Raw genomic sequence first — 13,705 nt, 5'->3', positions numbered from 1 at the left:
CTCTGACTTACTGCCCTCCCTCCCCAACCTCAACCCACTAGTGATGAAGCTCAACACTTTGGCTCTTCCCTCTCTTTGAACTGATGAATGCATGGTCACGTGGGCAAGCAAGGGCCTGAGATGGCACTGCCCTCTGTCGTTTCTTTCTTTTCACAAGGGCCTTATGAAATTTCCAAAGCTCCAAAGAGCAAACCACCAAAAATCTAAAAGTAGAGTTTCCACACAGACAGTTCTGATGAGGCACCAACAGAGCCACAAAGTGAGACTTAATTGACATTTCGGGGACTCTGTGCACCAAGGGAATGGACCTGTCCAGTGGCTATCCCACAGTGAACATGGTAGGGCTAGAGGTTTGGAACAAGTGCTTTCACTTGAAGCTCCCTCTCTTCAAGCACCCAGATGCTATTTGCAAGAGTGTTCCCCTGTTTAGGAGGCATTTTACATTTCTTGCCTTGCTGTATGTTTTCAGTAAATAACCCTTCATAGAAGTTAACTGATAAAAATTGACTATGATGAAGAGAATTTTGCCAAATTGATATTAGAGGGGAACATAACAGAATTGTATTTGAAGGGATCTATTCGAAAGACATCTGTCTGTATGGGATGGCTCTCAGGGAGGGAAATTGTGTGGGAAGGGGAAGAGAGAGATACATGAGATATTATGGTGATATAAGAAATAGAAAATATCAATATAAATATTATTTTTAAAAATTCTTAAAACAAAAATATCTAACCCCTGCCTCTCAATGGTACCACTAGAACCTTAGAGAGGAAGATATGGGGGGGCAGCTGGGTGGTTCAGTAGATTGAGAGTCAGACACAGAGATGGGAGGTCCTGAGTTCAAATCTAACCTCAGATACTTCCTAGCTGTGGCAAGTCACTTGACTCCCATTGCCTAGCCCTTACCACTCTTCTCCCGTGGCACCAATACATAGTATTGATTCCAAGACAGAAGGTAAGGGTTTAAAGAGAGAGAGAGAGAGAGAGAGAGAGAGAGAGAGAGAGAGAGAGATAGCCAGACATGCTGGCAGCCATCAGACCATGACGCCTTGACAGAGTCACGCATGGTAGCTGGGGAGACCACAGAGTGGTCCTTGTTGAGATGTGATTGCCCACTCAAACCCCTTTTACATTACCTCTTTCATCAATGCACCTTACCTATGAATTGGCATGATTATTATTCCCCCTAGTCTCAAAAGAAATAATGCAAGAGAAAAACACGTACCCTTATTCTCCAAAACTTCACCAAAAGATCAGACCCTTAAACCCAATCCCAAAAAGACTATCATGGATTAACAATTACTTAGGTACATAATTCTCAGCAAAAACTCAGCTACAGGCCAAGCTAAAAACTTCTCCACATACAGAAGCCTATTCTCATGACGTCAGCATACAAATAAATCATAGAGGACCATATAATAAGTACAAGTACATCAAGCTTCAGTATGACTCAGGAACTCAGGAACTCCCTGGAAGTCACCAGTCTAAATTTGAATTGTGTTCCCAGACCCCTCAGCCTCAATGATATGATTGTTGAATTGTCTTCTAAGACCTGCTGATTAATTATTCCATTTTATTAAAAGCAATACATAATTTTCCTTGACTGTTTGTAAGCTCAAAACTTCTCACAGGGTAATGAGAAAATTAGGCTACCTGTGACAAAATCACTTATCTTGTGTGCAACATTTATTCTGTCTGTAATCATAATACAAAAATATAGAATGTTAATCAAGTGATTTGTTAAAAGTTAATGTACCACTTTTCCAATTAGCTCTCTCTGGTTTTATGTATCTGCATGCCAAGAAGATGGGTATAAAAATAAAAATCAGACATCAGGATAGTGGAGCAGCGGTCAGATGCAAAACAATTCCATGGCTGTAATGATTAAGCTATCTTCCGTTTGTTATTTTTGTTGACAGATCGTTCGCCAACAGTCCGGATACCCTGGAGTCAAGGGCAAGGGTGGACTTTGCCCATGGCACAGACACACTTGGGGAGCCTAATCTACTAGAGTACATATGAATTGGGAGACTAAATGCAGAGTCTTGTTATATCAGCTTCAGTGATCTTCACTAGTGAACCCTGCAAGGAAGATCAACAAGCAGTCCATTAACTGATGTATCCCTTTTGTTTCTGGGTGAGTCTTTTTTCCTCTCATAGTTACAATTTTTCACCTTTCACCTCCACTTATAAGTAGAATGTCAATATGGGATTTTTCACTTCCATTTATAGGTAGAAGGTCAATATGGATTTAGTTCGATTCCTTGAAGAACATATTTATTTGTCAAGAAGTGAACAAAAGGGCAGACAGTGTGTGTCATATTTAAATTGAACATGACTGACAATCTGTGAAGTTTGTGATTTCAAATACACTCTATTCGTTTCCTCTCATTAATATTGATTGTCTCATCTATCTACATAAAAGATACTCATTGGTCAAATGACTCAACCTGGGCGTGTGAAATATTTAAATTACAAGGACAAAGTATACCAAAGTTAAAACTCTCAACCTCACATAGTTCATCAGGATAGAGAAAAATCAGTAGGTTGTTTTGACTGGAAAGACTGGGATAATAACATGATGGGGCCCAAAGCTCTGTGCCTTATGATTTTTTGTGCTCTGATGGCTTGGCATATGCATACAACTTTCTCAGCAGACTATGAAGAACCCTGGAAAATAATGTTCATTCATTTTCTTGAGAAAATTTGTGAAATTACGGTAAGATAAGCATTTGCTTTCATGTGTATTTCTACTGATTACTAATTTCAACTCAGTGTGTATATCTATTAGTTTCCATTTTTAAATTGTAATTTATTTTCCCTTATATAAACTAATCATATAATACTTGGTAGTTGTCATTTTTACATAGCAGAAGGAAGCACAGTTACTTATTAGGAGTCAACAGCTGCATGTAGGGATATGGATGATGAATATTATATAAGGGACTAAAGATAAGGGGAGGTAAGGACAGCTAGTTGGCTCAGTGATGACCAGAGGTCCTGGTTTCACATCTGACCTTCCATACTTTATAGCTGTGTGACCCTAGGCAAGCTACTCCTCTCCAATTGCCTAGACCTTACCACTCTTCTGCCTTAGAATTGATACTAAGGACAGATTCTAAAATGGATAAAAAGGATTTAAAAAGAAAGACATTTATTACATAAAATTATGAGTAGTAATGAAAGTGTTTGCTGTAATTTTAGAAATGCTTACAATAGCATTAAAACAAGATAAAGAAATTAAAGGTGTAAACACAGGCAAAGATCCCTATTTCCAGTGGGTGTAGTTATTTGCTTATAAAATGCTAAAGGGTTAGTATTATTATTAATTATATTCGTATTATTTATGAATTAATATTAATTGAACCAATTAATAGCTTTAGCAAAGTTGCACACCAAAAAATAAATCTGTAAAAATCAATAACAATTGGAGGTAACTAGGTGGCTCAATGTATGGAGACTCAGGCCTGAAGATGGGAAGTTCTGGATTCAAAGGAGGACCTTAGACACCTCCTGGCTATGTGACCTTGGGCAAGTCACTTAGCCCCCATTGCCTAGCCCTTACCACTCTTCTGCCTTGGAACCAATACACAGCATTCATTCTAAAAAATAAGGGAAGGGTTTTTTAAAAATCAATAGCAATTCTGTATAAAAATTGCAAAATCTAAGCCACAATAATAAAAATGTAAACACATTCAAATTATCTTCAAAATACATAAAATAATCAAGAATCAATCTACCAAAGTACAAAGTTTCCAGGGCGGAAAGGAGTAATCTGTAACAGTCACAAAGGATAAGGTTATTTGTCTGTTTAAAGTCCAAGGAACGAGTTCCAGAGTGAAAGCTGCATGGCTCTGATCCCTGGAATACAAGTGAGCCTCAGTTTTAATCCTTACATCCCACATGAGCCTACAGTGGACTACACCAAGGCAGGAGACAAAAACTAGGAGGGAGCCAGGAAATCAGTAACTCTGGACCTGCAGAACCTCTGGAAGAAATACAGAAATCTCTGGGCAATCATTCTGAGATGAAGGTTCAAACTTGAATAAATTAAAGCTGGAGGTCTCACCCTGCCCAGACTATGGCAAAGCCCCCCTTTAGATGTTCAACAGTGTGTTTTAGAGGTCTTTGATGGCTAATTACCCCCAAGTCATTGACAAGGCAGAAGGTACATCATGTAAAGAAACATGCTACAACATTGCTAACAGTTTTGTAACATTTGATATGGAGAAATAAATTCCAGTATAAGGTTAAGAAGAGAAATTGTAATTAATTCTCTAGTTACTAATCCAAAACTATCATACTATCTCTGGGAGGAGTTAGGTCAAAGTAACATCTCGGTGTCATAATACCCTGGGAAGCATGCAGTTGCCATAAATCTTCACAGGATCAAACAACACCTGGGTATGCCAAGGATGTTTTCCTCTGATTTCATCAGGACAGCTATCTATGCACTCATCATTCCAAATGAGCCCAGCTCCTTCTGCATGAGTTTCAACTTCCCCACATAGTACAGAACTGAAGTTTTTATTCCTCCAACAAAAGCTCTTAATTTTGTTCATTGCTATGATATTCTAGTACCCCAAACGATATCCTTTCTAATACTATGGTTGACATTCTCTTATTATAACTGACATTTTAAACACAGTTCACTAACTGGGTCTAACATTTTCCAAAAATCATAGCTGCAGTTGTCTACCTAAAGGATTATATGGGATCACTTGATTTATGATCAATAATATAAAAGCTATTTTTAAAAAATAATTTTCCTTTCACCTCCCAGCAGGTTAATTATATCTGCGTCCAGAAGCAGTCTATAAAACCTGATCCACAAACAAGCCCACAAAGCCAAACTAGGTGACGAATTTACAGAGTACAAAATAGGTGGGCAGCAAACAAGCCTCTCCCAGGCTCATACCACATTGGAAGTACAAAAAAAAAAAAGACTCTCCCCCAAGGCTGGATTGTGAATGCCACAGAAGGAAATAAATGACAAAAGCAAAATAAAGCACAGACTGCATTCCCCCCCCCAAACTCCCTAGAGCTAAGCAGACCCCAAAGATAACATAAAATCCAAAATCAAAATCAAGAAATAGCCTGGAAAAAAAAATTTTTTTTAAGAACCTGAACATAAGTTTCATAATGACAGAGAACACCAAGGTACAAGCACAGAAGACAAAAACTTTAAAATCTCTCTAAGCAAATCCTCAAAGAAAAAATGCAGATTGGGCACAAGGCCAACAAGAATTTCTAGAAGAGTTATAGAAAATGATTTTTTAAAAAGCCAAAATGTGATTTAAAAAATCAAATAAAAGTGGTAGATAAAAAAATTGGAGAAAAATGAGAGCTATAATAAGTTCAAAAATTCTCATATATATGCATATATATATATATAGACATACAAACACTATATATGTCTATATATCCTTAAAATTTTGAATTGGCAGAGAGCCAAGATGAAAAATTAAAGGCATAAATACAGCCTAACTCTGCCAATATTCCCTTCCAAACTTGCAGTTAATGCCTCCAATTCAATTTAGAAATACCACATTCAAAAAAAGGTTGAGATATTTTTTCCAGCCCAAGAAATTTGGAAGGTCTCTGACACTAGGGGAGAAACTGATCTGGAGTACACATGGCAGCAACACCAGCAGTAAGCCATGGAGACAATGGTGACAATAGAAGTAACAGCTCAGGAGCTTTCAACATAGTGACAGTGAGGAAATTGTGCAACTATTCAAAAAGTGTTAACAGGTGTGACAAGGAAATCACTTTAAAAGACTGATATATATTAATTTAAGGTCACCAAGGAATTCAGCTATGTAATTCCTAAATGAAAACTCAAGTCAGCAGTCAACCTTTTATGGAGTTTTTAATTACAAACAGGAGGAAGAAAGGTATTAGAGAGAGAGAGAGAGAGAGAGAGAGAGAGAGAGAGAGAGAGAGAGAGAGAGAGAGAGAGAAGAGAGAGAGAGAGAGAGAGAGAGAGAGAGAGAGAGAGAGAGAGAGGAGAGAGAGAGAGAGAGAGAGAAAGGGGAGAGAAGGGAATAGGGCTTAAATACCCCCTCTGTTTAGGCTGGGCCAAAAGGCCCAAGCCCTTAGATAGCTGAGGCAAAGAAAAGAGATCAGTCTCTATCACTCACGTGACCAAAATGGAGAAACAGTCTCAGGGGCCTCCACCTCCAGCCTCCTTCAGAGCAAAACTTCTCAGAGCACAACCTCTCAGAGCAAAACTTCTCCAACCCCCTTCAGTCCTCAGACACCACTATCTTTAAGGAAACCATCTCAGTTCCCTCCCCTCAGTTCTCACATCTACCAATCACTGTCCATGTCTTCCCTGTGCCAATGGTGGCTCTAGCTTAACCCAGGACCACCCAGAGGTCTGCCCCTTTGCACATGTCTGTTGAAGGTCATATTCTCAAATAATTAAATTTTGATCTATGCTACAGCCCTTCCTAAATCCTGTTAGGACTGAGTAGGGTGGAGATTGTAAGACCTGGTTCTGTCATTCCAAGTATCTCTATTGTATCAATTCTAAAATCAATCATGACTCAAAGAACTTCCTGTTCTATGCTTAAGCATAGGTCAAAGCCCTTTCCATTGTTCAGCAAAAGGTTTCTGTCCTAAAGTAGTCTTAGGTAGGGAGGAGATGGATCCTCCCATGCCAAGGGGGTTCACATTCCAATAGAGTTCTTAATATCAGTAGGAAATTTTTTCCAACTATGAAACTTTCCAATGGTGAAATTTCCAACATTCACAAGTCTAAGAAATTTCAAGGTTTACCCAGGGAACCCCAGTGAAAGTACTGGTTGAAAGACTGGGCAGTGTCTGATGATTCCATTGTTTATACCCACTTCTGAGTCACAGATCTATGGAGGAGAGGAACACTAGTGCTTGGGATCTCAAAGGAGCTGAGATCTGGAGAAGAAATGCTGCTAGTGACTACAGAGAATCAGGGGCCCTTCCTGGGTAAGGACAGGAGTATAGACCAGGAGAGCAGTGACCACATACCTCTATGAGTCACATTACCTTGGAAGCACTAGAAACTTACAAACCTCCAGAACTTCAGACATAGATATATTACAAACACCATACAAATAGAGGAATATATTTTTCTATAGAACTATAGACATATATATATATGTATTTTTTTTTATATAAACCCTTACCCTCCTTCTTGGAGTCAATACTGTATATTGGCTCCAAGGCAGAAGAGTGGTAAGGGATAGGCAATGGGGGTCAAGTGACTTGCCCAGGGTCACACAGCTAGGAAGTGTCCGAGGCCAGATTTAAACCTAGGACTTCCCGTCTCTAGGCCTAGCTCTCAATCCACTGAGCTACCCAGCTGCCCCCTAGACATAGATATATTACAAACACCATATGAATAGAGAAATATATTTTTCTCATTGGGAAAGTATGAGACTAAAATGAAGAGGAAGACAGAATCAGAGCAAATTGACATTAAGGGAGACAGTGATCAGAAACAAAATTAACTTTTCAGTTGAGATGGTAATAAAAACAAGAAACCAAAAAAGGATAAACAGAAGAAAATTGAATGGAGGGAAATACACAATTAAATTTCACAGCTGTAAATGTGAATGGGATGGACTCATCCATAAAACAGAAATAACAAAATCCATTAGAATCTAGAATACAACAATATGTTGTTTATAAGAAACACACTTGAAACAGAAAGACATATAATAAAATTAAAATCTGGAACAGGATCTATTTTGAGAAAGCCAAATTTAAAAGGCAAGTATAATAATCGTGATCAAAGCAAAAGCAAAAATAGACCTAATTAAAGAGATAATGAGGGAAATATAGGCAATTAAGTTGTATCAATACTAAACATAAATGTACCAAATTCTTAAAGGAAAAATTAAATGAGTTAAAGAAGGAAATAAACAAAAAAACTATATGAGTTAGGGATCCCAACATTCCCCTGTAGATAAAACAAAGATAAGATGATAAATGTAACTGTACAAAAATTAGATTAGATATACCTCTGTAGAAAATTGAATAGGAATTGAAAGGAATGTCTTTTCTCAGTTGCACACAGCACCTTCAAAAATTGACCATGTATTAAGGCATAAAAACTTCAAAAACAAATTCAAAAAAAGCAGGATTTTTAAGTGCATCCTTTTGGGACCATAATGCAATAAAACTTATATTTAATAAAGGACCTTAGAAACATAACCTAAAAATCACTTGGAAACTAATCTAATCCTAAAGAATGAGATGGTCAAAGAAAAAATCAAAGAAGCAATAAATAATTTAATTAAAGAAAATGACAATGAGGAAAATATATCAGAATGTATAAAGATGAAGCCAAAGCAGTGCTGGGGGAAAATGTACACCTCTAAAAAAAAAAAGGTTAAATCAAATTTTTAAGAATTAAAAGAGGGGGCAACTGGGTAGCTCAGTGGATTGAGAGCCAAGCCTAGAGATGGGAGGTCCCAGGTTCAAATCTGGCAATAGATTCTTCCCAGCTGTGTGACCTCTAAAGATTAAAATTTAGGGGAGACTGAGGCAGGTAGAAATTAGTTTCTCTCTGCAAGGAGTATTATATTTTATGAGGTTTATTAAAGATTAAGGATTAAAGAAAATACAGGATAAGAAACACGTGCCTAGGGCAGGGAGGTCTAGACAAGATAATAGCACATCATGGAAGAGACACTTACTTCTGCTCCAAAACGGAAGTCCAAAAGCTGGCACAAAAGCCTTTGCAATAAGGTTAAATCCCTTCTCCATCTTGGCCCACCTGAGAATTCAGTGAGATTAAAAAGCCTTTTGGGAAAGTGGAGCTAGGGCTTGTGGGGATTGAAGTCCAGAGTTCAAATCCATTTTTTACAGACCCTGGGCAAGTCACTTAATCCCCACTGTCTAGCTCTTCTGTCTTGGAACCAATACACAGTATTGGTTCCAAGACAGAAGGTAAGGCTTAAAAAAAAATTGGCTATGTGGTAGAATGTTAGTAGATACCTCAAGGAGCACTGCCCAACGCTACCAGTAAGCAAGCTCCTTGCAATTGTTTTTCCAGTAGCTAATTTTAGGTCATTAAATGTCTTGTAATCAAAGTAAACCTACTGAAGCATGTATACACTCTTTTTTACCAGAATCCATAGAAAGCAATTGCTTCCTTTCAACACATCCCTGTCTTGATGAGCAATCCTTTCTCTGTCCACAAGATAAGCAATCCAAGCATTCCCATATTCAAACTAAGATACCCCCCAAAAAAGGGGAAAAACTCAGGTAACAAAGCTGTTTAAATATCTACCTTAGACTGCCTTCTAGAGGTCACATGGTTCTGTTGAACTACCTAAGCACAGTTTAATTTTTTTAAGAGTGGAGATAAAATAGAAGGTCATCTCTTTATTCACACACTTATGCTAGGTAAAGCTAAGCTAAAGATTTCTCCCATTAAAGAAGCAAAGTCTTCAATAAAATGAACATTGACTAATTTGATGTTTTAAAAAATCAAATCAAATTGCCGGTATCAAGGGAAATGGGTGGCTCAGTGGATTAAGAGGCAGGCCCAGAGATGAGAGGTCCTGGGTTTCAAATCTGACCTCAGACACTTCCTAGACGTGTGACCCTGGGCAAGTCACTTAACCCCCATTGCCTAGCCCTTACCACTCTTCTGCCTTAGAATCAATTCCCCTTTCTAAAGAGTTCTTTTCCTCCGTTATTGTACCTTTTCCCACGCGGCCAATACTGCTTTTTAAGAAGGTACTGCTCTAAGCTTCAGGATCTTAGCAGAGCTGTTTGCAGAGCTAACTCCAGGATCTATACACTTTCAGGCCTTCCAAGATGGTATGATCTAAGGAGGGATGTATTTAATACTCTTGTTGCCTGTGTTCTGGTGTGTGAGGGACCACAAGCGCTCTTTTCCAATCTGGACCTGTGGCCTCTTAGCCATAAGCACTACTGTATTAATGTTCCTCTTCACCCTGGGACTAGACCTTGACCTGCAAATGGGCAATGCAACAGAGACCTTGATTTTGCCCCCATTCTGTGGTGGGTTCTGACACCCCAAAATTCATTTTGAGGCTTTATATCTAAGTTGTTGGGAAGAAAATTTGGAAGATATCAGGCAGGCCCCTCTCCCTTCTCTAATGTCTTGGCTCTGTCTGGCCAGGTCAGGTTTTCTGTTTCATTTTGTTGTTCTTTTAAACCATTACCTTCTGTCTTAGAATTGTTATTAAGTACCAATTCTAACACAGAAGAGTGTTAAAGGCTAGGCTATTAGAGATAAGAAATGTTCCCAGGGTCACACAACTAGGAAGTATCTAAGGCCACACTTGAACCAAGGACCTCCCAAGTCCAGGCCTGATTCTTTTTCACTGAGCCACCTACCTGCCCCAAAACACTTTCTCATTTTTTTAACCTTCACGTTCTGTGTTAGTAAAAACTCTGAGACAGAAGGACAAGGCTAGGTAGGGGGTAAAGTGACTTACCCAGAGTCACACAGCTAGGAAGTATCTGAGGCCAGATAGGAACCCAGGACCCCCTGTCTGTAGATCTGGGTCTCAATCCACTGAGCCCCGCAGTTGCTCATCAAAGGTTTTTAATAGGGAATACACTTTATGATTTTTTTCACCCTTTAAATTTTGTTCTTCCTTATAAAAGTTATCTTCCTATCAATTTGTAAGCATACTGGGGACAAATTTTTATTATCAATTTATTTTTATTTTTAATGATTTCTCAAGCCAAGCCAATACTCATTTCTCTTCAGCAGTTACTTTGTGAAGACAATTTTAGATGGGACTGAAAAAGAAGCTGGGGAAGGCAGGAGATAGAAATAAGAAGAAAAATTCCAGGCATAAAGACAGTCTGTAAAATAAAATAAAAACTCTCAGCATTGAGATATGAAGAGTCTTGTTGAAGGAATAAAAAAAAAAAGCTTATTGTCATGGATTTGTAAAGGGGAGTGTGATAAAAGAAGGCCAGAAAGGGAAGAAGGAAGCATCATTAAAAGGAATTTTTTGAATACACAAGAAAACATTTTATCTTTGATCCTGCAGTTAATAGTGAATCATCTAAGGATATCAAAAAGGAGGGTAATGGGCTCAAATCTATGTTTTGGGAAGATCGGTTTGACAGAAGAGTGAAAGATAGACTGGAAGGTGAAGAGATTTGAAGCATGGAGCAGGCTATTGCAGTAATTCAAGAAATAGGGTAAAGGCTTGCAAAGGGTATATATAGAAGAGATATTATGAAGATGAACTCAGTCGCACTGGGTGATAGATTGGATGTGGAGAAAGAAAGTGAGGAGCTAACGATGACTTAAGGCTGTGAGCTGTAAGGAGGGGAGAACTTGGGAAGAAATAGAATGAATTCAATTGTGAACTTGTTGAGCTGAAGATGTGCACCAAGTGGGCTGAGCTATGAAGTGTCTTTGCCAATCTAACAATCAATATGAAATCATATCCAAAGAGTCAAAAAATTTTATATAACTTCTGACCTCGTGATGATACTAGTAAATATGTGTACTCCCTTCAAGGTCCTGGACTAAGGGAAAAGATCTGTAATTCTAAGTGGTCTGGGGGTACTCACAATTTAGGTGACTTGGACCTGATCACACAACCAGTATTTCTTCATGTCAAGGTAGGTCTGGTCTTTCCCATTCCAGCTCTTTCCTTAATATGATCTATATAATTGTATATAACATGGTATATTTTATGTATAACATATGTATCGCCTTTCTTTTTACTCTGTCAGGCTTCAGTTTTAGAAAACCTAGGCATCATGAGCTATTGGGAATTTTATAATATTATCACAAAAGGGTATATAACACAACCCACTTCTGATGAAAATATCACAGTGAAGGAAACAAAAATTAATGACATTCTAGTGCGTTATTATGTGCCAAAGAGGAACTCGCATAAGCTGAAACGAGGAATGATTTATTTCCATGGAGGAAGTCCTAAATTTGCCAAAATTGGTGAGTATATCCCTCCTAGGTCAAAATGCACATTTTCTGTAACCTCAAGGAGCCAGGCTTTCAACTCTGTAGAAATACTTTCCTCTAACAAAGAACCTAAACCAGGTAAATTCATAATATTAGAAAACTGTGACTGATCAGCTACATGGCATAGTGGATAAAGTGCCAGGTGTTGGGGAAGGAGCTGAAGAGTTTGAAAGAAGTACTGTAACTTGCTCAGAGTAACACAGCTACCCTCAGACAGAGAAACTGAACCTATATTCAAATTGTTCTTTTTTTTCTTTTTTAAAAATATTCTTTTTTTTTTTAACCCTTACCTTCTGAATTAATACTGTGTATTGGCTCCAAGGCAGAAGAGTGGTAAGGGCTAGGCAATGGGGGTCAAGTGGCTTGCCCAGGGTCACACAGCTGGGAAGTGTCTGAGGTCATATTTGAATCAAGGACCTCCCATCTCTAGGTCTGACTCTCAATCCACTGAGCTACCCAGCTGCCCATAAATTGTTATTTTTAAAGGACAATAAAAATGAAAGCCAGTTCTATTTGATTGTAAAAATTATTATGGATATTAGGATAATGCCTGAATTTACTAGTCTTCAGACCAAATGGCTAATGATTATTATTTGCACAAACCCTCTGCATGTATTGACTTATTTTAGAAGATGCATTATGACAGTGGTATTATAATTATGGATATAGGTCTCAGGAGAAGTCTTTATCTTATGACTATGCTCCATGTGGTTTACCCAGGAAAAAAACGCTTCAGAAATGGTTTCATTTTTGTCTTTGTATCTCTAACTAGCCTGAGTTCTAGCACACAGTAGCTACTGGACAATGCTTATTAATTGATACAATCAATGAGTTTTTCTTTACTCTCCAGAGTCTGTAACAATAAAGTATACTTGATGTTGAAAATATGTTGTAAGGAATAGGCAAGATCCCCGCCCATTAGGACTTTCTAGCAAGTATCTGATTCAATTCCATTCAGTTCAATAAATCAATCCATAAAGACTGATTAAGCACTTACTGTGTGCCAGCACTCTACTAAACACTGGGCACACAAAGAGAGGCCGAAGACAGTCCCTGCCCTCAATGGGCTTACAGTCTAATGGGGAAATGACACGCCAACAAACATACATAAAGCAAGCTGTGTACAATATTATTCATGTTTATTTGGTGCTTACTCCATGTGGCATGATTCCAAATGGTGGGCATAAAAAGAAAAAAAGGAACGAGTTCCTATCTTGAAGGAGCTTACGTTCTCCTATACAATTATAAGAAAATTACACGAATGTGGAAGGAAAAAGCTACCCCAGGATCCTGTTGGAATATTAAAGAAATAGAATCTATTTCAATAGATTTCGTGGAAGACATAGATCTTGAGGAATAATTTAAAGGAGAGAAGGAAAATATGTGAGTAAAAGCCAATTTCCCATAAATAGGATGGGAACCTTTTCACAAAATGTGAATGGAAGAGATGCTTCATAGCTAGTCATATGTAAATACTGATAGAAAGATATAAATGTACATACATGGGTGTGTAATATAAAAATAAGGATTATGTGTATGTATAAACTAGCTCTCCATAGATTTCCTTTCTTTTGTTGTGACTCCTAGCTGGAGAATTTACACATATGCATCTGGGAATCCACTCCCTGAAACTGAGAAGAATGAGGAATGATTACTCTTGTAGTGACCCTTGGATAAAATCTAAGTGATCCTCCCTTGAAGGTGACTGACCTTTAACCAGGTCAATAGAC

The 13,705-nt window shown here is 38.1% G+C and overlaps 1 protein-coding gene across 4 annotated transcripts in view; it reads left to right on the top strand.

Annotated features, from left to right (window-relative positions):
* The window catches only part of LOC100016358 (arylacetamide deacetylase-like), a 109,931-nt gene that overhangs the window by 70,025 nt on the left and 26,201 nt on the right, over positions 1 to 13,705 (top strand). Inside the window, exons 2-3 of one of the 4 annotated variants that reach the window (XM_056808459.1) lie at positions 1,921 to 2,138; positions 11,726 to 11,948. In XM_056808459.1, the coding sequence (XP_056664437.1) occupies positions 2,118 to 2,138; positions 11,726 to 11,948 (244 nt within the window). In that variant the 5' untranslated portion in view covers positions 1,921 to 2,117. Of the gene's footprint in view, positions 1 to 1,920; positions 2,139 to 2,218; positions 2,721 to 11,725; positions 11,949 to 13,705 lie in introns of those variants that run through there. The other 3 variants (XM_001370183.4, XM_007502020.3, XM_056808458.1) reach the window with 3 other exon arrangements.

Source organism: Monodelphis domestica, chromosome 8, assembly GCF_027887165.1.
Source record: "Monodelphis domestica isolate mMonDom1 chromosome 8, mMonDom1.pri, whole genome shotgun sequence".
NCBI classification, from domain to species: domain Eukaryota; kingdom Metazoa; phylum Chordata; class Mammalia; order Didelphimorphia; family Didelphidae; genus Monodelphis; species Monodelphis domestica.
This window is presented reverse-complemented; position numbering and strand designations above follow the sequence as displayed.